The sequence below is a fragment of the Nerophis lumbriciformis genome, linkage group LG19 (assembly GCF_033978685.3).
Source record: "Nerophis lumbriciformis linkage group LG19, RoL_Nlum_v2.1, whole genome shotgun sequence".
Classification (NCBI taxonomy): domain Eukaryota; kingdom Metazoa; phylum Chordata; class Actinopteri; order Syngnathiformes; family Syngnathidae; genus Nerophis; species Nerophis lumbriciformis.
Window position 1 is genome coordinate 18,160,047 of NC_084566.2, and position 27,370 is coordinate 18,187,416.

Below are 27,370 nucleotides of genomic sequence, written 5' to 3' on the forward strand. Positions count from 1 at the left end.
TTCATGTTTCCCCTCAATGAAACGCAGCACTCGTGCGCGACACAATTGCCTTGCTACACACTTGAATGCGTAATTTTCAGTGGACGGTAAATCGAAAGTTTGATTTGTCGACTGTTGACCCTTGAGGAAATGGGGGGCAAAAAAACGTGAGGGGTGACTTGCGAGACATTCAGTATCAACACATGGGCATGACCCCCCAGGAAACAACACTACAAAACATCCATAGAAAAAAATGACGCCATAGCAACACTTGACAAAAAGAAAATGTACAAAACTCAGTCAGCTTTACAATCCGCCTGGACACAGTCTCCCGTGGGAGGGGGGAGGGGGGGCACACGGAACAGATGATGTCATATCCACAATCAAAGACATGAACATGGACAACACATCACATCAAATATTCTTTATCTTCCTTTTTCTCCTCATCTTCGTCCTCCTCGTCAAAGGACGCCACCCCAGACGAGGCCCGGTCGGACAAGAAGCCTCTGGAGTGCCACGCCCGCACCTCCTGGAACACGTCCTCGTCCTCCTCCTCTTCCTCTCCCGGAGACTCCGAGTGGGACGTGGAGTAGCAGGAGTCGAAGCGGCTGCTCCGCCCCCGAGGCCTCCACTCGGGCTTGTGGTGGACAAACACCTCGCCGTGCTCCTTCACGGGGGTCTCAGGACAGTCCCCCCCGGGCATGGCGCGTTCGCTCTGCAGGGGAGAGGGGACGTCGCTTCGGGACCCGGCGCCGGGGCTCTCCGGGGGCGGAGTCTCGCTGGTGTCACCGCGGCACGGCGCTCCGGAAGTAGGCTGGGATGCGCCGGCGACTGAGGGAGGAGCAGAGAGTCAGAACACCTGCGTGGAATGACGGACAGATGAACGGAGGGGAGCGACGCGGTGGAACGGACGCATCGTTGGATACCTGACGTGCTCTGACTGGGGATAGTCCCCGGTTTGGCGTGGGTGTCTTCGTCGTTGGAGTCGTCCTCCTCGTCGTCATCCACGGAAGCCCAGGCTCGGAGTTTAGCCTCGGCGATGGCGAACTGCTCGGCCACTCCTTCACAAATGAGGAAAAAATATTGTGACGATAAAATTACAGGCGTAATAGAGATGTCCGATTATATCGGACTGCCGATATTATCGGCCGATAAATGCTTTAAAATGTAATATCGGAAATTTTCGGTATCGGTTTCAAAAAGTAAAATGTATGACTTTTTAAAACGCCGCTTTACGGAGTGGTACACGGACGTAGGGAGAAGTACAGAGCAGTTGCGTCTCCCAGTCATACTTGCCAACCATCCCGATTTTCTCCGGAGACTCTCGAATTTCAGTGCCCCTCCCTAAAATCTCCCGGGGCAACCATTCTCCCAAATTTCTCCCGATTTCCACCCAGACAACAATATTGGGGGCGTGCCTTAAAGGCACTGTCTTTGCGTGCCGGCCCAATCACATAATATCCACGGCTTTTCACACACACAAGTGAATGCAATTTATACTTGGTCAACAGCCATACAGGTCACACTGAGGGTGGCCGTATAAACAACTTTAACATTGTTACAAATATGCGCCACACTGTGAACCCACACCAAACAAGAATGACAAGCACATTTCGGGAGAACATACGCACCGTAACACACCATAAACACAACAGAACAAATACCCAGAACCCCTTGCAGCACTAACTCTTCCGGGACGCTACAATATACACCCCCCGCTACCACCAAACGCCCCCCCCCCCCCCTCCCACCTCAACCTCCTCATGCTCATGTCCCAAATTCCAAGCTGCTGTTTTGAGGCATGTTAAAAAAAAAAGCACTTTGTGACTTCAATAGTAGATATGGCAGTGCCTGTGTTGGCACTTTTTTCCATAACTTGAGTTGATTTATTTTGAAAAACCTTGTTACATTGTTTAATGCATCCAGCGGGGCATCACAACAAAATTAGGCATAATAATGTGTTAATTCCAGGACTGTATACATATATCGGTATCAGTTGATATCGGAATCGGTAATTAAGAGTTGGACAATATCAGAATATCGGATATCGTCAAAAAAGCCATTATCGGACATCTCTAAGGCGTAATCATAGTACCGTAGTATCGACTAGATACGCTCCTGTACTTGGTATCATTATAGTGGATGTCAGTTGTAGATCCACCCATGGTGTTTGTTTACATTCAGACGCGCTAGCTTTTGTTAGCGGTGACGCCGGTGTGTAGTGAAGCACGTTTAGCTATTCCTCGTCCTGCAGGGATGATACTTGTAAGAAACTTACTTTATTTGTCGCCATGGAGGCGAGGATTAGTGATTTAGAAGTAGCTAAAACACTGCCGACTGCGGATGGACGTTAGCCGCTAGGTAGCTAGCCATGTCTTAAAGCACCTCTTCCTGAGGGCGATTCAGTGTTATAACTTCACCTTTATCTTTAGTTTTTAGGCCAAAATGCATCCATTCTCCCTTTTCTGTCTACACACTGTGTCTGCTTGTAAGTACTCCGTGATTGTGCACTGCCGAACATGCTCCTCTGCTCGTAAAACCAGCAATGTCATGACGTGATGGCGGGGGAACCGGTACTTTTCAAACAGAGCATAGTACCGTTTTTGATTCATTAGTACCGCGATTGATTGATTGATTGAGACTTTTATTAGTAGATTACACAGTACAGTACATATTCCGTACAATTGACCACTAAATGGTAACACCCGAATAAGTTTTTCAACTTGTTTAAGTCTGGGTCCATGTTAATCAATTCATGGTATAAATATATACTATCATCATAATACAGTCATCACACAAGTTAATCATCAGAGTATATACATTGAATTATTTACATTATTTACAATCCGGGGGGTGGGATGTGGAGGGGGTTGGGACGGGGGTGTTTAGGTTTGGTTGATATCAGCACTTCAGTCATCAACAATAATATCATCTGAGAAATGGACATTGAAACAGTGTAGGTCTGACTTGGTAGGATATGTACAGCGAGCGGAGAACATAGTGAGCTCAGAAAGCATAAGAACAAGTATATATATTTGATTATTTACATTTGATTAATTACAATCCGGGGAGGTGGGATGTGGCGATACTATACTAGTACCGGTATACCGTACAACACTATGTCCGATCAACTGAATTTACTACAGAGGGACTCCAATTAAGCTGTAGGAACAGCTCAAGGATGATCAGTTGATCTCACATTTCATCTTAATGGCAAAGGCTGTGTATACTTATGTACATGTGATTTCCTTTTCTTTTTTTTTTCAATATATTTGCCAAAAGTTTTATTAAAAAAAACTTTTCCCCCATTGTCATGATGGGGTATCATGTGTAGAATTTTATGGAAAAAATGTAATTTATTCAATTGCGTAATTAGGCTGTAACATAATAAACCATGTGGAAAAAGTAAAAGTTAGAGTGCCAATGATTGTCAAACACACACTAGGTGTGGCGAAATTATTGTCTGCATTTGACCCATCACCCTTGATCACCCCCTGGGAGGTGAGGGGAGCAGTGGGCAGCAGCGGTGGCCGCGCCCGGGAATCCTTTTGGTGATTTAACCCCCAATTCCAACCCTTGATGCTGAATGCCAAGCAGGGAGGTAACGGGTCCCATTTTTATAGACTTTGGTATGACTCGGCTACTGAGAACTTGAGAATAGGGGTGCGGGGGAAAAAAATGTATTCACACAATTCACGCGGTTCTTATTTATTCAGGTTCTGACTTGTTTCACCATTTTCCGAAAATTGATACAAATGAAAAAAATTACAAAAATGTTTCCAGAATTTAAAAAAATCAATCGTGAAAAAACTTGTTTTTGTTTTTAAGAATAGATTTTCAAAGCTATTTTTTTTTTTAGGCATGGGAAGATTCACATCCCTACCTGATCATTATTTTTTATATTTATAGTAGGAATGTTCCGAACAGGGTTTCATGCTGCCCATTACGATCATCCATGAGTGAGATTGGCTGATACCAATACCGATCACATGTATTACCTGAAAAATGTTTTGGGTTTTTTTGTTGTTGTTTTTTTATCAATCAGTCCAACAAAATAATACACAATAATACAATAATAATACATTTCCAAAACCAAACCCGGCCCAGAAACATTCAGAATAGCCTGTAAAAAATGTTATTGTATTTATGGCGAGTGCTATTAACAATGTAACGATATCAACACCACTTTAAACTAGTTCCTTGTTCTCTTTATTACATACACAAACAAAGTTTTCCCTCAAAGTGTCTAAGGATTTATTCCCTGAGTTTGTAAACATTAACAAAAACGACAACAAAATTGTTGAGAAAAAATATATATCTAATTACCTTTTTGTATCGATCATACACTGCTACTCTGGTATCAACACCACCAATTTACAGATGGATCCGCCCTCTTACGTGTCGTGTACTGACTGTGACACTGCTGACACACCAACAATTAGTTCTCTAACTCTTCATAATCTTTGTTTTAATTTCCTGTTAATATCTGCTTGCTTTCTTCTGTAACGTGGTTCCATCTACACTTCTTCGTCTTTACCAAGCACTTACTCCTTTGTGTTGTTTAAAGATAGCTTAGCAGTTAGCCTAGGTATTAGGATGCCTTTAACATGTTTAGCCTCGTCCTCCAGTGATACTTGATAATTATGGGCCTGCTGCAATGCAAGCAGCCCATATTATTATTACCGTATTTTTCGGAGTATAAGTCGCTCCGGAGTATAAGTCGCTTCGGAGTATAAGTCGCACCGGCCGAAAATGCATAATAAAGAAGGAAAAAAACATATATAAGTCGCACTGGAGTATAAGTCGCATTTTTTGGGGAAATGTATTTGATAAAACCCAACACCAAGAATAGACATTTGAAAGGCAATTTAAAATAAATAAAGAATAGTGAACAACAGGCTGAATAAGTGTACGTTATATGAGGCATAAATAACCAACTGAGAACGTGCCTGGTATGTTAACGTAACATATTATGGTAAGAGTCATTCAAATAACTATAACATATAGAACATGCTATACGTTTACCAAAAAATCTGTCACTCCTAATCGCTAAATCCCATGAAATCTTATACGTCTAGTCTCTTACGTGAATGAGCTAAATAATATTATTTGATATTTTACGGTAATGTGTTAATAATTTCTAACTATGAAAAAAACTGCGACTTATAGTCCGAAAAATACGGTACTCATACTTCAACTTGTATTATTATTATAGTTCCGGCCAAAGAACCCCCATATATGTTATACCGTCGGAAAGGTCTCGTTCACGCCGATGGGGGTACGCTAACACTAAAGAGCAATTTTTTTTGCTAACTCTAGGTTTTTTTCTCTAATTACACAGCCATATACCTTACATTCATATAAGTTAAAAAACAAAAAAAAGTTAAAGTGCCACTGATAGTCACACACACACACACACACACACACAGGTGTGGTACCCTCTTCATTTAACTTGGTATGTGTCACATGCTAACCGTTAGCATGTTTATGTTAGCATGCTGGTATGCTAACATTAAAGTGTTAGCTTTTTGAGCTAATTTTGCAACCGTTTAACCTACAGTCATTTAACACGGTATGTGACAGCTCTTAACTGTTAGCATGCTAACGTTAGCAGTCGGTGGGAGCTGCAGAGTGAAAAGTTGCCGGACCTTTCTGGGTCAGTCTGCGTTCTCAGTGAAGGCCTCACATCTGTGGAACTCTTTGCCACTGGAGTTAAAGTCACGGGTCGGATATGAAACTTTTCTCCACAAAACTGAAAAAGTGGCTCAAGGACAATCAGAAGTGTGAGCACTAGAATTGGGTGTAGTACAGACAAATAGGGCCAATTATTTTTTATGTATTTTTTATTTTGTACTTGTCTTAATCTTCTATGTGTTTTACACTTTTCTCAACTTTTTAAAAAAAAAGCCTAACCAGGGACAATGGTTGCAAATTAGCCTGTGGCTAGAAGTCTTATGTACTTTGACATGGGTTTCCTACGAGTAGTAATGCTTAAATGTTCTGTCCCTGTCAAATAAACAAATAAATAAAATAACATTAAAGGGCTAATTTCCAGGATGAATTGAATGTGTTGAAGGTGGAATGGTTTGAATCGGTTGAAAAATGTGGGAATTGTGGAAGTTTGAAAAATGGATAATTCATTTTGAATGAGGAACATGTCCCTAAAGACTGGGAATTCTAGGAAATCAGGGGATTTTTTTTTTTTTTTATAACTGTTGAACATTCCTGAACAGGTTGAATGTTTTGAAGTTGGAACGGTTTGAATCGGATAAAAAATGTGGCTGTTGTGGAACTTCAAAAAATGTCCCATTCATTTCAATGGGAATCTCATGAAAATTTGGGAATTTCGGGAAAAGCGGGAATTTTTTTGAAAATGCTAAAAAAAATAATATTCTAAATGGTTGATGTTGGAATTTTTCAAATCGGTCGAGAAATGTTGAAGTAGTAACATTTTTAATTGAGAAATGGTATTACGGAATTCCTGGAATTTTGTGAAAACCTGGAATTTTTCGAGTTCAAAAAACAACTTTGTTTTTTGTCCTGATCAAGAGAGATGTTTGGATGGTGGAACGTTTGAAGAGGGTTGAAAAATGTGGAAGGAGTAGTCGAAAAGGGTCAAAAAAGGGTTTGAAAAAAAACGGAATTTTGGGAATTCCTGGAATTTTTTGGAACTTGGAAAAATGATAGTTCGAATTTCCAGGATGATTATTTTTACATGTTTTTTCTCCAATTCCCCAGCCATACACCTAAGTGTCATATAACTTGGTATGTGACAAAAGCTAACTGTTAGCATGCTAACTTTTTGAGCTAGTTTTGCAAACGTTTACACCAGTCATATAACCTGGTATGTGACATTTGTTAACTCTTAGCATGCAAACAATAGCATTCTGACAAGCTAATTTTAAGCATGCTAAGTTTTTCCATCTAATTGTACACTTTTTTTCTCTACTTTCGCAGCTTTGAGTCATATACCTTGGTATATGAAACGTGCTAACTGTTGTCTTGCTAACGTTTGCACACATGCTAAATGTTATCATTTTACTGTAAGCATGCAAACGTTATAGGCTATCTGTGTAGCTCATTTTGTACAGTTACACCTAAAACTCTCGGATTCAGACAACCGGCACCATCTGCAAAGTACGGCAGCTTCCTGCAACACCCGGACCAGAGGTCCAGGGCACAGATAGCAGGCTCATCAAAATGTTCTAGTTATACTTAAGATACTAAGAAATTGAGTTTATATACCGTAATGGAGGTGACTATTATTACATTATGGGAGTGGCTCAACACTGTTTCTTGAAATACACAATTAGTTGCTCGCCGCTTGTCAACCGGTTGAGCAAAAATGAACAGTTTCAGTCAGACGGGATCTGTGACATAAATCGACAACAGCATGGCAAATATTTTTTCATGAAAATGTCCGATGGATCGACAGATCTTTACGTTGTGCACCTGTGTTCTTGTGTACTTACAACCTCTACCGGGTAAAACAAGGAGCCCGTTGATTAGATTGAGCACTGCTGCCCTCTAGCTGCAGGCGTGTGTATCGTTCTAACATGAGTACAAGAGTGTGGACGCAAATAATGAAAATCTCCCCCACTATTTGAGAAACAGTGACCCAAGAACCATTCCACAAACACATGGCACAACACAATCAGCCCAGGATCAGCATCCCATTTGCATCTAAAAAAAAAAGGGATATTCTTCTGAGGACAACAATGTTCAAATAAATGAATCATATTTTCAATGAAGGAAAAGGACAAACAACATATTTATTATGTGAATGCTGAAATTCATCTATTTATTCTTCTTCTACTTCTCCAAATTTTGGCGCGCTCTACCTTCCACATTTTTCATCCGATTCAAACCGTTCCAACTTCAAACTGTTCAGCCTATTCGGGAATCGCGGGCTTTCCCATGACAAATTCAAAAAAATTCCCAGATTTCTCAGAATTCCAGGTTTTCCGGGACATTCAAAATGAATTGTCCATTTTTCAAACTTCCACCATTTCCACATTTTTCAACCGATTTAAAAGCATTCCACCTTCAACATATTCCACTCATCCTGGAAATTCAAACTATCATTTTTCCAAGTTCCAAAAAATTCCAGGAATTCCCAGAATTCCCGTTTTTTTCAAACCCTTTTTTGACCCTTTTCGACTACTCCTTCCACATATTTCAACCCTCTTCAAACGTTCCATCATCCAAACATCCCTCTTGATCAGGATAAAAAACAAAGTTGTTTTTTGAACTCGAAAAATTCCCGGTTTTCCTGAAATTCCAGGAATTCCGTAACACCATTTGTCAATTAAAAATGTTACTACTTCAACATTTCTTGACCAATTTGAAAAATTCCAACACCAACCATTTAGAATATTCATTTTTTTTTAGCATTTTCAAAAAATTTCCCGCTTTTCCCGAAAATCCCAAATTTCCATGAGATTCCCATTGAAATGAATGGGACATTTTTTGAAGTTCCACAACTCCCACATTTTATATCCGATTCAAACCGTTCCAACTTCAAAATATTCAACCTGTTCAGGAATGTTCAACAGTTATAGAAGAAAAATCCCCTGATTTCCTAGAATTCCCAGTCTTTAGGGACATGTTCCTCATTCAAAATGAATTATCAATTTTTCAAACTTCCACAATCCCCACATTTTTCAACCGATTCAACACATTTAATGCATCCTGGAAATTCGAACATTGAACAAATTTCCAGGAATTCCTATTTTTTTCCAAACATTATTCCCAACTTTTTTTTATTGCAATGACTCCTTTCACATTTTTCAACCCATTTCAACAGTTCCACTGTCAAAACATTCTTCTTAGTCAGGACAACAAAAAAAGTTTGTTTAAGAACTTGAAAATTTCCCGGTTTCCCCCGAAATTCCGAAATACCATTTTTTTCCAATTAAAAAACTGTTACTACTTCAACATTTCTTGATCGATTTAAACAATTCCAACACCAACCAATTCCGCTCATTCAGGACATTCATGCTTCTAATCATTTTTTTAAAATCCCGCTTTTCCCAAAATTCCAGGAAGTCCCCATTGAAATGAATGGGGCATTTTTCCAAGTTGCACAATTCTCACAATTTTCAGCCTATTCAAACCATTCCAACATCAACGCATTCCACTCATCCTGGACATTCAAACTAACACTCTACCAAATTCCAAACCAAATTCCATTTTTCCTGGAAATTCAAACTTTTTAACATTCAAACCATTCCAACATTCAAACTATTCTTACATTCATACTACATTCTGTCAGCACTTCAGTTCGAATTCAGCATCGGAGCATTCACACGCAATTTCTTCAGGAATTGCCTCATCTAGTTGTGTATGTTGTTCAGTATGGATGGACAGGATGGCATAAGTCCTTTTATTGATGAGGCTTTTCTCGCTCCTTCATGTTGTCTGCTGTGATCAAACTAACCGTCTAACGTCAGCGTCGAGGATGAGTCACAGCGAAACAACAAGAGGAAGGCGGCCAATCAAGTGGTTCCACCATCTGCTATAGAACACGACCAGCCGTCATCTCCCAGGAGACGGGAGAGGACTTTTAGGAGGATTAGGTGGCTTGACAGAAGGCGGTAGGGTGCCAGTTGATGCCGGAGCTAAACCGGGCTAAGTAAGCTAAGGAAGCACGTGCACGCACACAATCACAGCATTGCAGCTACTGTAGTTTCACGCAGTAATTCTCCACCAAAATCACTCATGTAGAAATGTACATGATCATGCTGGAATCATGAGAAACTATGCAAATAATGTATGCTCACAAGCACCATAATTACACTTAAAAAAAAAAAAAAAAAAAAGGCAAATTGAAAAAGTATATATATATTATATTTATTATACTATACATTATATTATATTATTATATTATATTATACATATGTTTATATACGTATGTATTTTTTAGTTAGCAACATTTATTATTTGTAAATGTAGTAATGACATTAACATGTCATATATTTGTATAATTATTACCAATTACTTATTTTTTATTAATATTATTAGAAGTCATTGTTGTGATCCGCTGCCCGGATCATATTTTTTATTTACGTTTTCAAGATACTTGTGTTTTTGGTTAGTTTTGGACTCCTTGAGTACCTGTTTTGTACACCTGAGTTTGTTTTCATGCAACAGTTGACGACTTTTGTTCTGGCTCTGTACCTGTTAGCTTCCACGCTAAATTCCTTTGTTTTTTACCTTCTAGCTCCCGTGCTAGCTCTTTTAGTTTTTGCCTTATGTGCTATGAGCACCCTTTTTCTTTGTTCCAGTATAATTTAGTCCGGTAAATAAATCATTTATTTTACCTTCACGCTGTGTCCGAAGTCCGTTGCATCCTGGGAGAACGAAACCCCGCATCACCATGCGCCCCGGTCGTCACAGTCATAGTATTAATAATAGTAGTTAATTAGTAGTAGCATTTTATCATTTTAATTAGTTCATCTATTGCAATGTAGTTTATTTATTCAAATTACTTTAAAAAAAAAACTAAAATACGTTATTTTAGGAATATTTAATCATTGTTATTTTTAATTACAAACAAAAAATACAGGAATGTTTACAATGGATTCAGATTGTTTTTTTAAATGCATTTTAAACGATTTATAAGAAACTGGATGAACAGATTTGATCAAAATGAAATAATAATTATAGTAATAAGAAATTATATACAATTATGCAACTAAACAAAATATTGACATTAATATATTACATTTGAACAATTTATTTACATTTTCTATAAACTAAATGTCATTTGATGATAGAAAATGTAACTAAATATTTAAAATAAATACATTAATAATACTAATATCAACAGTTAATATTATTATGCTTATCATATTTGTTTATTATAAATAATTTGACATAATTATACAATCAAACAGAATGTTGATTGAGAATATTTGTTAGTGGAATGATGCATAAATTTAATTAAACACATTTGAATAAATAAATTAATAATGATAATAGTAATATTAGTACGTATTATTATATAAATATATTTAAGTATTAATATCAATTTTAAATAAGTATGCAATCAAACAGAACATCAATTGAGAACATTTAATTACTGTATCACATTATTATTACCGTATTTTTCGGAGTATAAGTCGCACCGGAGTATAAGTCGCACCTGCTGAAAATGCATAATAAACAAGGAAAAAACATATATAAATCGCACTGGAGCCCGGCCAAACTATGAAAAAAACTGCGACTTATAGTCCGAAAAATACGGTAGTTATTATAATTAATGTGGTGTGATGGTAATAAAATATGTATATACATGCATTTGAATAAATATAAATAACAATGACAATAATAATAATAATAATAATAATAATAATAACTAACAATAATGATTAGGGGAAAAACTAAAAACAAAGAAACACATTTAATTAATATCATAATACTGAATAAGCATATTATTGTAACTAAGGGTAGAATTTATGGCACAGTCATCACACAATAAAGTAAACATTTTTGACATTATTAGTTTAGCACAACAACAACAACAACAACAACAACAACAACAAGGCATAAAGTGTACCTGCAGCGAAGCGCGCCTCCTTCTCCCCTTCAGTCAGATGGCAGTAAGAGTTGAAGTGTGCGGCCTGAGGAGGCTCCACAGGTTTGGGCCAACCTTTCCACTCGATGAGGTGGGCTACCCGGCCCTGGGCCAGGGAGGTGGGCTTGGTCACATGGTCCCTGACAGCCTGAGAGATGCCTGCGTAAACACACGCAGGAGACAGGAAATCCCTCCGCTGAAGTCAGCCGGAGAGAAAGGTGACATCGCTTCCAACCTTTACCGTTCAGGGACGACCTGGCCAGCGCTGCAAACTCGTGGATGCCAACACTTTTCCGCGAGTCTGCCGGAGATTTTCCCGACTTCGGAATCATTTCCTCAAATTTCACCTGCAAGATCGGATAATTTGGAGTGAGTGCATTGAAGGCTGCAAAAGAATACCGACGTTTTACCTCCTCGTCCTCCTGCCTTCCTTCTCTACTCCTGGACCTGCGCCTCATGGCCGACACCAGCAGCGTCTCAGCAACACTAACAGCTCGCTGTTTAACAGCAGCGTGCAGGGAGGAAGGCGGACGGCCATGCCCTACATTTGCAGCACAGATGCTGGAGCCATGTTAAGCCAGCGAAAAATGGGCCCCAAAGGCCAGAGTTGAGGGAGGTGAGGCTCAGCGTCTGCTCCATGTCTCCATGACAAACATATGGCGTGTGACTAAGCAGCTCAGGCCCACCCCATAGCTGCTAAGCCCTATTAAAAGTGATAGTGCCCCCGAAAGCAACACACTAAGAAGTTCCATGGTTATCTGTGCAACACCTGTGGACCACTAAGCTCCCAATACTCATGGTGACCTTTGACAAAACACAAGTACTAAACTCTTGGAAAGCTACCGGTTCTCCACGTTAGGAAATAATTAGGGATGTCCGATAATGGCTTTTTGCCGATATCCGATATTCCGATATTGTCCAACTCTTTAATTACCGATACCGATATCAACCGATACCGATATCAACCGATATATACAGTCGTGGAATTAACACATTATTATGCCTAATTTGGACAACCAGGTATGGTGAAGATAAGGTACTTTTTTAAAAAATTATCGAAATAAGATAAATAAATTAAAAACATTTTCTTGAATAAAAAAGAAAGTAAAACAATATAAAAACAGTTACATAGAAACTAGTAATTAATGAAAATGAGTAAAATTAACTGTTAAAGGTTAGTACTATTGGTGGACCAGCAGCACGCACAATCATGTGTGCTTACGGACTGTATCCCTTGCAGACTGTATTGATATATATTGATATATAATGTAGGAACCAGAATATTAATAACAGAAAGAAACAACCCTTTTGTGTGAATGAGTGTGAATGAGTGTAAATGGGGGGGGGGAGGTTTTTTAGGTTGGTGCACTAATTGTAAGTGTATCTTGTGTTTTTTATGTTGATTTAATAAAAAAATTAAAAAACGATACCGATAATTTAAAAAAATACACCGATAATTTCCGATATTACATTTTAAAGCATTTATCGGCCGATAATATCGTCAGGCCGATATTATCGGACATCTCTAGAAATAATGGAATTACAATTAGTCTATTCAATGACAAGATGTCAGGAGAGAGACGCCTTGAGGCCGTATTTGTGTAAAAAATAGGATTCAAAAGCATATAAAATGTTATAATGCAAACCTACATTTTTTACATTTTTGGTACGTGTCAGTTAGATAATGTTATCGGAAATCGCATGACTTTAGTTATTTAGCATTTTTACCAATGTGTTACATGACCTTTCCTTTGAACAACACTCAGTAAACAATTGGGAACTGAGGAGACCAATTTTTTAAGCTTTTCAGGTGGAATTCTTACCCGTTCTTGCTTGATGTACAGCTTAAGTTGTTCAACAGTCCAGGGTCTCCATTGTCGTATTATAGGCTTCATAATGCACCACACATTTTCAATGGGAGACAGGTCTGGACTACAGGCAGGTCAGTCTAGTACCCACACTCTTTTACTATGAAGCCACGCTGTTGTAACACGTGCAGAATGTGGCTTGGCATTGTCTTGCTGAAATAAGCAGGGGCGTCCATGAAAAAGACGTTGCTTGGATGGCAACATATGTTGCTTCAAACCCTGTATGTACCTTTCAGCATTAATGGTGCCTTCACAGATGTGTAAGTTACCCATGCCTTGGGCACTAATACACCCCCATACCATCACAGATGCTGGCGTTTGAACTTTGCGCCTGTAACAGTCCTGATGGTTCTTTTCCTCTTTGGTCCGGAGGACACGATGTCCACAGTTTATAAAAACAATTTGAAATGTGGACTACAGATCACAGAACACTTTTCCACTTTGCATCAGTCCATCTTAGATGAGCTTGGACCCAGCAAAACCGGCGGCGTTTCTGGGTGTTGTTGATAAATGGCTTTCGCTTTGCATAGTACAGTTTAATTTGCATTTACAAATGTAGCGACGAACTGTAGATATCGACAGTGGTCTTCTGAAGTGTTCCTGAGCCCACGTGGTGAAATCTTTTACACACTGATTTCACTTTTTGATGCAGCACCGCCTGAGGGATCGACGGTCGTAGGCATTCAATATTGGTTTTCAGCCTTGCCGCTTACGTGCAGTAATTTCTCCAGATTATCTGAAACTTTTGATGATATTACGGACCATAGATGGTGAAATCCCTAAATTCCTTGCAATAGCTCGTTGAGAAATGTTGTTCTTAAACTGTTTGACAATTTGCTCACTCATTTGTTGACAAAGTGGTGACCCTCGCCCCATCCTTGTTTGTGAATGACTGAGCATTTCATGGAAGCTGTTTTTATACCCAATCATGGCACCCACCTGTTCCCAATTAGCCTGTTCACCTGTGGTATGTTCCAAATAAGTGTTTGATGAACATTCCTCAACTTTCTCAGTCTTTTTTGCCACTTGTGCCAGCTTTTTTTAAACATGTTGCAGGCATCAAATTCCAAATGAGCAAATATTTGCAAAAAATAACAACCTTTCTCATTTCCAACGTTAAATATCTTGTCTTTGCGGTCTATTCAATTGAATATAAGTTGAAAAGGATTTGCAAATCATTGTATTCTGTTTTTATTTACCATTTACACAACGTGCCAACTTCACTGGTATTGGGCTTTGTATTAAAGAAATTGCCTTATTTACATCATTTTCACCGTACACATTGTGCCAATGTTGTTCTCTCCGATCATTCTTCAAGGCAATCATGTTTTCCTCTGAGAGTAGTCTTTGAAATTAATTTTTGTCGTCAATGTTCCTCTTTTTGTAGTTTCCTTCATGGATCGTGAAAACTGGCAGATGATAATAATGATAATAATAATGGATTAGATTTCACTGATGTCAGTTATTAACAATCCGCTTGTAGTTTTATCATCAAAGTCACTGGTAAATATATTATGGATAAGCGTAGCTCTGTGTCCTGTGATTCTGCTTGGCCTTGTGGTTAGGGGATATTAATTCAAGCTGTACGTAGAGTCTGTGAAGTCATCAGTGGTCTTTTGCTTATTAGGGTTCAAGAGGTCGATGTTGAAGTCACCACAAATGAAAATGAATCATTTTGATTGATGTCAGTAAAAGTTGCCTTAATCCAGTCCTCAAACCTTTCAATACTTGACTGAGATCCTCATTATACACAAGTGATCAATATATTTGTCCTTTATTCATGACATATTTCGATTGTTATACAATCTAAAAATTGTATACATAGCAAATGACATGTTTTTTAGCACCGTGTAGTGCAAGTCCTTCTTCGCGTATGCTGCAACTCCACCTCCATTCTATTACTGGGATTTAGTTCATATCATTGCAGTTCAAAATCTGTTCTTTTCTCGTCATCGATCGCTTTAAAGTGTTCGTGGAATTTTTCCAAAAAATGTTTCATGTAACGTATTTTTCGGACTATAAAGCGCACTTAAAATCCTAAAAAAATTACAGTGCGCCTTATAAACCGGTGCGCTTAATGTACGGAATAAGTCCGGTTGTGCTTACCAACCTCAAAGCTTTTTTATTTTGTACATGGTGTAATGATAAGTGTGACCAGTAGATGGCAGTCACACATAAGAGATACGTGTAGACTGCAAGATGAGGCCAGTAAACAACACCAAAACGTTATATGTTCCATTGAAAATATAGAACATTACACACGGCCCTCAAAAATCTGTCAAAATGTTTTAGTACGACTTTGGTAAGCTATGAAGCCGCACCGCCTGATGGATTGTGGAAGCAATACTTACGGCTACCATAGACAGACGAATTGTGCTTCAACGTACAAGTATTACTATGGTTTGTGTATAAGGATTGCAAAATGGCACCTATTAGTAGACATATTATCTGGCGTTTTGTCTTGGAATATTATGCAAAAGCAACGTTTCTTACCTTCTGGTACCTGGTGATCTGTATTTGGGATCTGCATAAGTCCTGAAAATTTGCGCGCGTCCGCCTTTGTATTCCATGCCATCACCATAGTTGATAAGCTTCTTCTTTTTCACTATCTTCTTGTTATGGGACATTCATCCTCTGCTGTTGCCATTTCTATTATAAAGTAGTGTAAAGTTCTTACTTCTATCTGTCAGTAGACTCGCCATGCAAGCGCTAAAACATACCGGTGTAGTGAGTTTACATTATTCACCCAAGGAACTTTAGTTATTAGAGAGTTCCGGTCGGACGGTTTTTCACTGACACATTTCCGGCGTTGTTGTTGCACTAGTGAGCCACGGATGAGGAGATGCTGCTCAGTTGTTGATTTAAGTAAAGTCTGAATGTCATTAAAACAGTTAGCTCCATTTTTTAACACTTCTTCCACTCCCGTCCTTGCACGCTACACCGCTACAACAAAGATGACGGGGAGAAGATGCTGCGGGAGGTGAGCCACGTAAATAGGGCCGCCTACAAAATGGTGCATCCTGAAGCGACTGTCAGAAAGTGGCTTGAAGATGATCTGTGAAGTGAAGTGAATTATATTTATATAGAGCTTTTCTCTAGTGACTCAAAGCACTTTACATAGTGAAACCCAATATCTAAGTTACATTTAAACCAGTGTGGGTGGCACTGGGAGCAGGTGGGTAAAGTGTCTTGCCCAAGGACACAACAGCAGTGACTAGGATGGCGGAAGCGGGGATTGAACCTGCAACCCTCAAGTTGCTGGTACGGCCGCTCGACCAACCGAGCTATCCCGCCCCATGAAATCTGTAAAACATAATCTTTGCAACATTTTGACCAAAGAACCACCATCACATGTTATGTAGACCACAAGGAAGTGTTTTACATTTAGAAAAAAAAAAAATATGACCCCTTTAATGCGCCTTATAATCCGGTGCGCCTTTTGTATGAAAGTAGACCTGAATAGACCCACTCATCTGCAGTGCGCCTTTTAATCCGGTGCTCCCTATGGTCCGAAAAATATGGTAGTTATAGTTTGCATATAAGATTTTGCAATTAAGATGGATAATTGACAGTTGGTTTTGAACTATTCTTCTGTATAAAATAAACAATTATTGCTACTATAGGGAAAAAAGTTTGTCATTCTCCACTTCCTGCAACATACTCGCATGGCTGTGGTAGTTGTGACCCCAAATGCCGGAGACAGGAGGGTGACGCGCAGGTAAGGGTCTTGTAATTATCGTAAGCACAAAGAATTGCAGTAGGAAAGTGCACGAAAGCAAAAAAGTAGCATACAGCAAAACAAGTCAGCAACGTGGAAACAATCCTCCAGCCCTGACCGGAGGGCGAGGCAGGCATAAATAGCAGCCAGTTAGATTGCAACCATGACCAGGGGTGGCCAGGCTGCCAAACAGGGAAAGAGCGCTCAGGGAGACATGCAGGAAAGTGAACCAAAATAAGAGCGCTAAACAGGAAATAAGCATAAACTAAGGAAACAACCGAACATGTGACGCCTGACACTTCCACTCTTTTATGGTCAACATTATCTTACATGTTATTGTGCGTGTGCCTGTTACTATATTACATGTACAGTACAGGCCAAAAGTTTGGACACACCTTCTCATTCACAACACAACAGGTGGTCCCAACCCCATTGATAAAGCAAGAAATTCCACTAATCAACCCTGATAAGGCACACCTGTGAAGTGAAACCCATTTCAGGTGACTACCTCCTGAAGTTCATCGAGAAAATGCCAAGAGTGTTAAGCCGTAATCAGAGCAAAGGGTGGCTATTTTGAAGAAACTAGAATATAAAACATGGTTTCAGTTATTTCACCTTTTTTTGTTAAGTACATAACTCCACATTTGTTCATTCATAGTTTTGATGCCTTCAGTGACAATTTACAATGTAAATAGTCATGAAAATAAGGAAAATACGTTGAATGAGAAGGTGTGTCCAAACTTTTGGCCTGTACTGTATACCCACAGCATGTCTAATAAAACCTTGATGGAGGTTTTTTGGATGCTTTTTAGAGCACCTGATAGGCAGAATAGAGCCACTCCCATTGGCTCTATTGTTGGCTGACTTTTGCTCATGTTTCTTTATGAGTTATAATGCATAAAAAAAGAAAAACGTGTGCTTGTCTCATATAGGGATTGCGCAACGATAGGCAACATTCCCCTTTAACAATAGATTACTGCCTGACTGGGGCAATAGAGATGTGAGGTTCACGAATGAATCGAGTCTTTTGAAAGGCTCTTCGGAGTGAACTATGAGAGCCATTCGTTTGGGAGCCATTATTTATGCACATACACTCGACTAGCAGCTGTACTCGAGAATGACTCAGAGTCAAAGGAAAAGTAGCAGACATTTTAAAAAAATAGTTACAGTAAATATATATTTATCTTTTTTATTGACTTTTCCTGCTCATTGCTCTGTTTTGTAAAGTAGTTCAAGTATGTTCAAGGGTAGTACTGTACAATGTTAGAGTCACATTTGTATTATGTTGTAAAAAAAAAAAATTCAAATGTATTTATACTGTTGAGGAGTGTATATACATTTTATATTTACTTATTTGTGTGTTTTTTCTGTACTGTACAAAGTTTATTAGGTGATGTCACAAGCATAGGGAACGTTAAGAAGGAAAAAATAAATAAAATAAAAACATAGCCAATATTTCAGAATAATTGCCACCAATAGAGTAATTTTGGTGTACATTTAAATTATTCTGATCCACATCTTGTGTTATAACTGCTACCAATGATTGTTTCCTTGATACAAAAAAAAAAAAGAGTTACAAAAAAAGAACTATAGTAATGAGCCAGTGTTTTGAACGGCTCCTCAAGATCCGACTCCCTTCAAAGAGCCATAAATCCACCTAGCACAAATAAATACTACAAGTAAATGAGACTCAGAAGTGTAAGAATCCAAGATATGACCACAAGATCACAACAACATATCATTTCATCAAGGTGTCCGGATCTAACATTCCAAACTAGAAAACAATAAAACATTTATTGTATTTGTGCTGATATCGTATTGGATCGTATCGGCCAGTAGTCATGGCTACAATATCCGTATCTTATGAGAAGTAAAAAAAAAAAAGGACGCCCACAATGTAATATGAACAAATTTGCAAAAATTTAGCAAATTGTCCTAAAATGGAAAATATTAACATTTCAATTAAGGAAAAGTAAATATACTTTTGGGACATTTTCTACCTGTGACTTAGTTATTAAATATTCTCATGTTATTATTATTTCTATTGATTGGGCAAAGAAATAGTGACGTATGAACTTTTTTTCAAAAATCGGTACTGTCTTTAGATTTTACAAAAAATATTAAGATGACTTGCTATTATGTTTTAATGAGGTTATTATATCTTATTATTATATCTCCTCTCTGAGCTGCCACCTTAACGTGGTAGAGGAGTTTGCGTGTCCCAATGATCCTAGGAGCTATGTTGTCCGGGGGCTTCCATGCCCCCTGGTAGGGTCTCCCAAGACAAACAGGTCCTAGGTGAGGGATCAGACAAAGAGCAGCTCGAAGACTTCTATGGAAATGCAAGAACCGAGACTCAGATTTCCCTCGCCCGGACGCGGGTCACCGGGGCCCCCCTCCGGAGCCAGGCCCGGAGTTGGGGCACGATGGCGAGCGCCTGGTGGCCGGGCCTGTCCCCATGGGGCCCGGCCGGGCACAGCCCGAAGAGGCAACGTGGGTCCCCCCTCCAATGGGCTCACCACCCATAGCAGGGGCCATAGAGGTCGGGTGCAATGTGAGCTGGGCGGTAGCCGAAGGCAGGGCACTTGGCGGTCCGATCCTCGGCTACAGAAGCTAGCTCTTGGGACGTGGAACGTCACCTCGCTGGGGGGGAAGGAGCCTGAGCTAGTGCGCGAGGTAGAGAAGTTCCGGTTGGATATAGTCGGACTCACCTCGACGCACAGCAAGGGCTCTGGAACCAGTTCTCTCGAGAGGGGATGGACTCTCTTCCACTCTGGCGTTGCCAGCAGTGAGAGGCGACGGGCTGGGGTGGCAATTCTTGTTGCCCCCCGGCTCAGAGCCTGCATGTTGGAGTTCAACCCGGTGGACGAGAGGGTAGCTTCCCTCCGCCTTCGGGTGGGGGGACGGGTCCTGACTGTTGTTTGCGCTTACGCGCCAAACAGCAGCTCAGAGTACCCACCCTTTTTGGATTCACTCGAGGGAGTACTTGAGAGTGCTCCCCCGGGTGATTCCCTCGTTCTACTGGGGGACTTCAACGCTCATATTGGCAACGACAGTGAAACCTGGAGAGGCGTGATTGGGAAGAATGGCCGCCCGGATCTGAACCCGAGTGGTGTTTTGTTATTGGACTTTTGTGCCCGTCACGGATTGTCCATAACGAACACCATGTTCAAGCATAAGGGTGTCCATATGTGCACTTGGCACCAGGACACCCTAGGCCGCAGTTCTATGATCGACTTTGTAGTTGTGTCATCGGATTTGCGGCCTCATGTTTTGGACACTCGGGTGAAGAGAGGGGCGGAGCTTTCTACCGATCACCACCTGGTGGTGAGTTGGCTGCGATGGTGGGGGAGGATGCCGGACAGACCTGGCAGGCCCAAACGCATTGTGAGGGTTTGCTGGGAACGTCTGGCAGAGTCTCCTGTCAGAGAGAGTTTCAATTCCCACCTCCGGAAGAACTTTGAACATGTCACGAGGGAGGTGCTGGACATTGAGTCCGAGTGGACCATGTTCCGCACCTCTATTGTCGAGGCGGCTGATTGGAGCTGTGGCCGCAAGGTAGTTGGTGCCTGTCGTGGCGGTAATCCTAGAACCCGTTGGTGGACACCGGCGGTGAGGGATGCCGTCAAGCTGAAGAAGGAGTCCTATCGGGTTCTTTTGGCTCATGGGACTCCTGAGGCAGCGGACAGGTACCGACAGGCCAAGCGGTGTGCGGCTTCAGCGGTCGCGGAGGCAAAAACTCGGACATGGGAGGAGTTCGGGGAAGCCATGGAAAACGATTTCCGGACGGCTTCGAAGCGATTCTGGACCACCATCCGCCGCCTCAGGAAGGGGAAGCAGTGCACTACCAACACCGTGTATGGTGCGGATGGTGTTCTGCTGACCTCGACTGCGGAAGTTGTGGATCGGTGGAGGGAATACTTCGAAGACCTCCTCAATCCCACCAACACGTCTTCCTATGAGGAAGCAGTGCCTGGGGAATCTGTGGTGGGCTCTCCTATTTCTGGGGCTGAGGTTGCTGAGGTAGTTAAAAAGCTCCTCGGTGGCAAGGCCCCGGGGGTGGATGAGATCCGCCCGGAGTTCCTTAAGGCTCTGGATGCTGTAGGGCTGTCTTGGTTGACAAGACTCTGCAGCATCGCGTGGACATCGGGGGCAGTACCTCTGGATTGGCAGACCGGGGTGGTGGTTCCTCTCTTTAAAAAGGGGAACCGGAGGGTGTGTTCTAACTATCGTGGGATCACACTCCTCAGCCTTCCCGGTAAGGTCTATTCAGGTGTACTGGAGAGGAGGCTACGCCGGATAGTCGAACCTCGGATTCAGGAGGAACAGTGTGGTTTTCGTCCTGGTCGTGGAACTGTGGACCAGCTCTATACTCTCGGCAGGGTCCTTGAGGGTGCATGGGAGTTTGCCCAACCAGTCTACATGTGCTTTGTGGACTTGGAGAAGGCATTCGACCGTGTCCCTCGGGAAGTCCTGTGGGAAAGTGCTCAGAGAGTATGGGGTTTCGGACTGTCTGATTGTGGCGGTCCGTTCCCTGTATGATCAGTGTCAGAGCTTGGTTCGCATTGCCGGCAGTAAGTCGGACACGTTTCCGGTGAGGGTTGGACTCCGCCAAGGCCGCCCTTTGTCACCAATTCTGTTCATAACTTTTATGGACAGAATTTCTAGGCGCAGTCAAGGCGTTGAGGGGATCCGGTTTGGTGGCTGCAGGATTAGGTCTCTGCTTTTTGCAGATGATTTGGTCCTGATGGCTTCATCTGGCCAGGATCTTCAGCTCTCACTGGATCGGTTCGCAGCTGAGTGTGAAGCGACTGGGATGAGAATCAGCACCTCCAAGTCCGAGTCCATGGTTCTCGCCCGGAAAAGGGTGGAGTGCCATCTCCGGGTTGGGGAGGAGATCTTGCCCCAAGTGGAGGAGTTCAAGTACCTCGGAGTCTTGTTCACGAGTGAGGGAAGAGTGGCTCGTGAGATCGACAGGCGGATCGGTGCGGCGTCTTCAGTAATGCGTACGCTGTATCGATCCGTTGTGGTGAAGAAGGAGCTGAGCCGGAAGGCAAAGCTCTCAATTTACCGGTCGATCTACGTTCCCATCCTCACCTATGGTCATGAACTTTGGGTTATGACCGAAAGGACAAGATCACGGGTACAAACGGCCGAAATGAGTTTCCTCCGCCGGGTGGCGGGGCTCTCCCTTAGAGATAGGGTGAGAAGCTCTGTCATCCGGGGGGAGCTCAAAGTAAAGCCGCTGCTCCTCCACATCGAGAGGAGCCAGATGAGGTGGTTCGGGCATCTGGTCAGGATGCCACCCGAGCGCCTCCCTAAGGAGGTGTTTAGGGCATGTCCGACCGGTAGGAGACCACGAGGAAGACCCAGGACACGTTGGGAAGACTATGTCTCCCGGCTGGCCTGGGAACGCCTCGGGATCCCCCGGGAGGAGCTGGACGAAGTGGCTGGGGAGAGGGAAGTCTGGGCTTCCCTGCTTAGGCTGCTGCCCCCGCGACCCGACCTCGGATAAGCGGAAGAAGATGGATGGATGGATGGATGGAGGTTATTATTGCAATTATTTTTTCCGAGTGAAAGTAACATCATTTTAAGCAAATCATTTCCAAAAAAACGTACACAAACTGTATTGTCTTTAAATGAAAATATTTAAAATATTAGTAATGGAAAACGTATATCTTTATCAAAGTATTAATTATATTATATTCAAAAATATTAAATAGTATTTTATCAATCTTGTATTAAAAAAATTCTGTATATATAGCACAGGTGTCAAACTCAAGGCCCGGGGGCCAGACCTGGCCCACCACATTATTTTCTATGCGGAAACAAAGTACTTTATTTTTCTATCTGTCTCCATTTTGACAGATGTTGCATATTTGTTCATTGAATTTTTTGTTAAAATACAAATAAATACTTAATTATTTGTTTGAATTGTGATTTTAAAGCAAGTATCCATCAAATTGTACACTAGATAACAATAGATTTGACTATAAAAACTGGCAGCTCAGCCAATTTTACCGTTAAAAAAAACAGTGGGTCGTTTTTTTTCCCTTTATGTACTGTAAAAATTACAGTAAAATTCTGGGATGCCATTTTTTTAAATTATGTATGTAAAAAGTATAATCAAATGCACGGGCAATTGTGTAATAATATCATGAGGTAAATCCTTTTACATTTATTTTCATATATTATTAAATATAGCCATAACGAGTTTTAAAACCCCTGCTGTGTAGTTTATACTATGAAATCGAATTATTGTTATTTTCATTTTATATTATACAATAAACAATTAATCATAAAATATGAACTATAATAAACAATTAGATTAATGATAAAATAATACAATAAACAACATCATAATGATAACATTTTATTTGACCATGAATTATTGTTGATGTTTATTATATTGTGTGAATAATTTCTTGAATATAATATGACGATGAAAAATATAATTGAACATAATTGATGAATAGGTGCCACTGCATGACTTAAAACAAACATACAAAATAAATTACATTATGTATTGTATTATATATTATGTAAATTATATTGATTATAAAAAATAACAATGACATCAACAAACTAATTTTCATTGAAGGCCACATTGCAGTAATGGTTGCTTTCAGAGTGTAATTTTCTTAAATTAATTTACATTTTTAGATGCGGGTAATAACTTGTGATTAATCATGATTAATCGAAATGCATATGCATTTGTATATTAGATTTTTTTTATGTATAACTTGCTTTAAAATCATAAATAAAGGTGACAAGCAGATATTTAGCGATTTGTTTTTATCTCACAAAAATAGTTTTGCAATACAGTATATAATAATATAATTGGCATGATCAGGTAATATTAAAGTTTAAAATATGATTTTTTTTTTCTGTCAAAATTGAAAAAACAAATGCATTTAGTTAAAAAAATGTAATAAAATAAAAATTATTTTATTGAAACCCATTTTTTCCAGGCTTTCGCGGGCCACATAGAATGATGTGGCGGGCCAGAACTAGCCCCCGGGCCTTGTGTTTGACACATGTGATCTAAAGCAATCATGATCAATAATAACGTTATTCGTTAAGCACACCTATATTGACATTTTTTACAGGTAAAAGTAGTGCGCACTTTGTTACATACAGTAGATATCTCAAAAGTGAGCATTCATGTCATTCTATAGCAGGGGTGTCAAACTCATTTTAGATCGGGGGCCACATGGAGAAAAATCTACTCCCAAGTGGGCCGGAGTGGTAAAATCACGGCACGATAACTTAACAATAAAGACAACTTCAGATTGTTTTCTTTGTTTAAAAATAGAACAAGCACATTCTGAAAATGTACAAATCATAATGTTGTTGGGTTTTTTTTTTTACACTTACATGTTGCGGTTAATAGCATTCTATCTTTATCACATAATTTATTCAAAAAATATAAATAACGACAAATAATGTTCATCAGTCAACTCATTGGTGTTCATTTTCAATCTATTAAGATAAATAAAAAGTATATCAAAATCAAATTACAGTATGTTGTTTGGTCCGTGTACGGAAAGTACACGGACCAAACAACATTCTATTTCCAATTCTGAAACGCAAATCAAAAAACAAAGATAAGGCCGTTTTTTGATTTTTATTATATATGGTAGTTTTGAAAACAAACAAAAAATGGTTCGTTTTCATTCAAATATTGCCATAAAATTTGATTTTGTGCTGTTTTCCTTTTATGATTTTTTATTTTTCCAGATAAACACAAAATTCCAATTCATGGTAATCCCAAATGCAAAAATGCGTGGTTATCTGTGTGATGACAAATTAAACCGTAAGCAGTATATTAGCTTTTCCTTCGTGTTTAGTATGTTTTTAGCACAACGGTAACACCTTTGTTCAGCAGGAGTCCTATGGTTGTTTGAAAAAAGTGTCGATAAATAGTTGTCCAATTTTTGTTTCAGAAATGAAAATAGAAAAAAATGGCCCAAAATGTGTTTTTCGCATTAGAGAATTAGAAATAGAATGAACGGAAGGTACACAAGTCCATGTACCTTCCGTTCATTCTATTTCCAATTCCGAAACGCAAATCAAAAAACGAAATTAGGGTCGTTTTCGATTTTTTACTATAAATGGCAGATTTAAAAACAAACAAAAAAGGGTTGATTTTCATTCAAATATTGCCATAAACTTTTATTTTGTTCTGTTTTCCATTTATGGATTTTCATTTTTCCAGATAAACACAAAAATCCAATTCATGTTTATCCAAAATGCAAAAGTGCGTGGTTATCTGTGTGATGACAAATTGAACCGGAAGCAGTATTTTACCTTTTCCTTTGCGTTTAGCATGTTTTTAGCATAACGCTAACACAAGCGGTAGAAATGGATGGATGGATGGTAACGCCTTTGTTCAGCGGGAGTCCTATTGTCGTTTTAAAACAAAGTGTCATTAAATAGTTGTCCAACTTTTGTTTCAGAAATGAAAATAGAGAAAATGGCCCGAAATTAGTTTTTTGATTTGCATTTAAGAATTGGAAATAGAATGAACGGAAGGTACACGGACCTAAAATACTGCTTCCGGTTCAATTTGTCATCACAAAGGCTAACACGCATTTTTGCATTTTGGATGAACATATCTTCGATTTTTGTGTTTATTTGGAAAAATAAAAATTCATAAAAGGGAAACAGCACAAAATCCAATTTCATGGCAATATTTTAATGACAATCAACCCTTTTTTGTTTGTTTAAAAATCTGCCATATATAATAAAAATCAAAAAATGGCCCTCATTTTGTTTTTTGATGTGCGTTTCAGAATTGGAAATAGAATTAACGGAAGGTACACGGACCTTGTTTATGTAGTTTGATCATTTTCCTCGACTGATGTACTAACATCATGTGGTTTCTTTTGTACATATGTAGCATCATCTACAAAGAATGGCTATGCGACATCCAGTGGACACATTTAGAACAGCAGTTTCTTTCATTCAAAAATTTCAGGTTAATTTTTATACTTAGCAAACTCATCCCGCGGGCAGGATAAAACCTGTCCGCGGGCCTGATCCGGCCCTCAAGCCGTACGTTTGACACCCCTGCTCTAAAGGCATCTCAGTCGTTACACTGTGCAGGTGTGCCTAATAAAGTGTCCTTAGGGTGCATGTGTTCCAATAAAAAACGAGCGCGTTTGAACGTGTCGATTCTCTGAAGGCTGCTGTTTGAGTGAGTTGTCCGTTATCGTCCCACAGGTGGAGACGGTGACGGTGGAGGACCAACAAGTGGGCTCTCCAGCCTCCTAGTCAAGCCGAGCTCAAGCAGCTTGTGTGGGCGTGAAGGGAGGCAGCCGCAGGGGCCCGACGGTGTGGTGGAAATGGTGCGTTCACGTACCGCCAGGCTCAGTCAGCCATTGACGAAGGCTGCCAATTATCTCTCAACAACAATAGCAATGCAGGGGATGGAGATGCTGTAGGTTTTCCCCGCATGGCAACCCCCCTTGATCCGCACCGCCCGTCCTCCCAAAGCACCACCATCATCACCACCACCATATCATCATCGACGTCATGAGGGAGCACCTACCTGTAAGTCATAATGCGCACGACAGACAGATTGCAACGATAGGACGCCGTTTCTCCTCCCGCTGCGTTGGCCCGCGGTGGAGCTCCGGTGTCACGCCGTGCCTGGGAGCATCTTCGCACCGCCGACTACGGTGTCGGATCTCCGCCAGAGAGGAGGAGGAGTAGGAGGAGGAGGAGGAGACACCATGGATTGCTTGGCTGCCCAAATGTCTCCCGATATGGTGAGCGTCATCAAGGCAGGAAAAAGGGGGGGTGACGAGAGGAAAAGGCGGGGTCACCCCCCCTCAAATCCTGCTCTTCTTTACATGCATATACACTATATCAGTGTTTTTCCAACCTTTTTTGAGCTAAGGCACACCACCAGCAGACAACATTAAAAAATGAAACTCAGCAGCCGATATTGACAATAAAAAGTTGTTGGATATGAATTTGAACCATAACCAAGCGTGCATTACTATTGCCCTTGTCTCAAAGCACTGTCACGACCTGTCACATCACGCCGTGACTTTTTTGGAGGTGTTTTTTTTGCTGTTTTCCTGTGTGTAGTAATGTTTTAGTTCTTGTCTTGCGCTCCTATTTTAAGACGATGGCAGCCACTCAAGGAGCCCAAAGGCTGTTCGTCGCAATGGAAGGTTTGGGCCGGGCTGTGGGATCACAGACTGTGGCGATTTCTGA

The 27,370-nt window shown here is 40.4% G+C and overlaps 1 protein-coding gene across 2 annotated transcripts; it reads right to left on the reverse strand.

Annotated features, from left to right (window-relative positions):
• On the reverse strand, nucleotides 1-26,852 carry fam131aa (family with sequence similarity 131 member Aa). 2 transcript variants are annotated; one of them, XM_061979452.2, is made up of 5 exons: nucleotides 26,697-26,852; nucleotides 11,799-11,904; nucleotides 11,540-11,716; nucleotides 906-1,040; nucleotides 1-810 (listed from the first exon to the last, which is right to left on the reverse strand). In XM_061979452.2, exons 2-5 carry the CDS (start codon nucleotides 11,887-11,889, stop codon nucleotides 389-391), a joined length of 825 nt encoding a protein of 274 aa, XP_061835436.2. In that variant the 5' UTR covers nucleotides 11,890-11,904; nucleotides 26,697-26,852; the 3' UTR covers nucleotides 1-388. The 2 variants fall into 2 exon arrangements, with proteins under 2 accessions (XP_061835436.2, XP_061835435.2); XM_061979451.2 differs by lacking the exon at nucleotides 26,697-26,852 and adding an exon at nucleotides 11,968-12,574.
• Between the last annotated feature and the right edge of the window lie 518 nt (nucleotides 26,853-27,370).

What these genes read in the sequence shown, in the direction of transcription:
- fam131aa (XM_061979451.2), bottom strand. Translation starts at nt 12,015, where the DNA reads ATGAGGCGCAGGTCCAGGAGTAGAGAAGGAAGGCAGGAGGACGAGGAG. An exon ending in GAAGGCAGGAGGACGAGGAG is followed by an intron (nt 11,905 to 11,967) that starts GTAAAACGTCGG and finishes CCGATCTTGCAG; the next exon opens with GTGAAATTTGAGGAAATGAT. An exon ending in CCCCAGTCAGAGCACGTCAG is followed by an intron (nt 811 to 905) that starts GTATCCAACGAT and finishes CTCCTCCCTCAG; the next exon opens with TCGCCGGCGCATCCCAGCCT.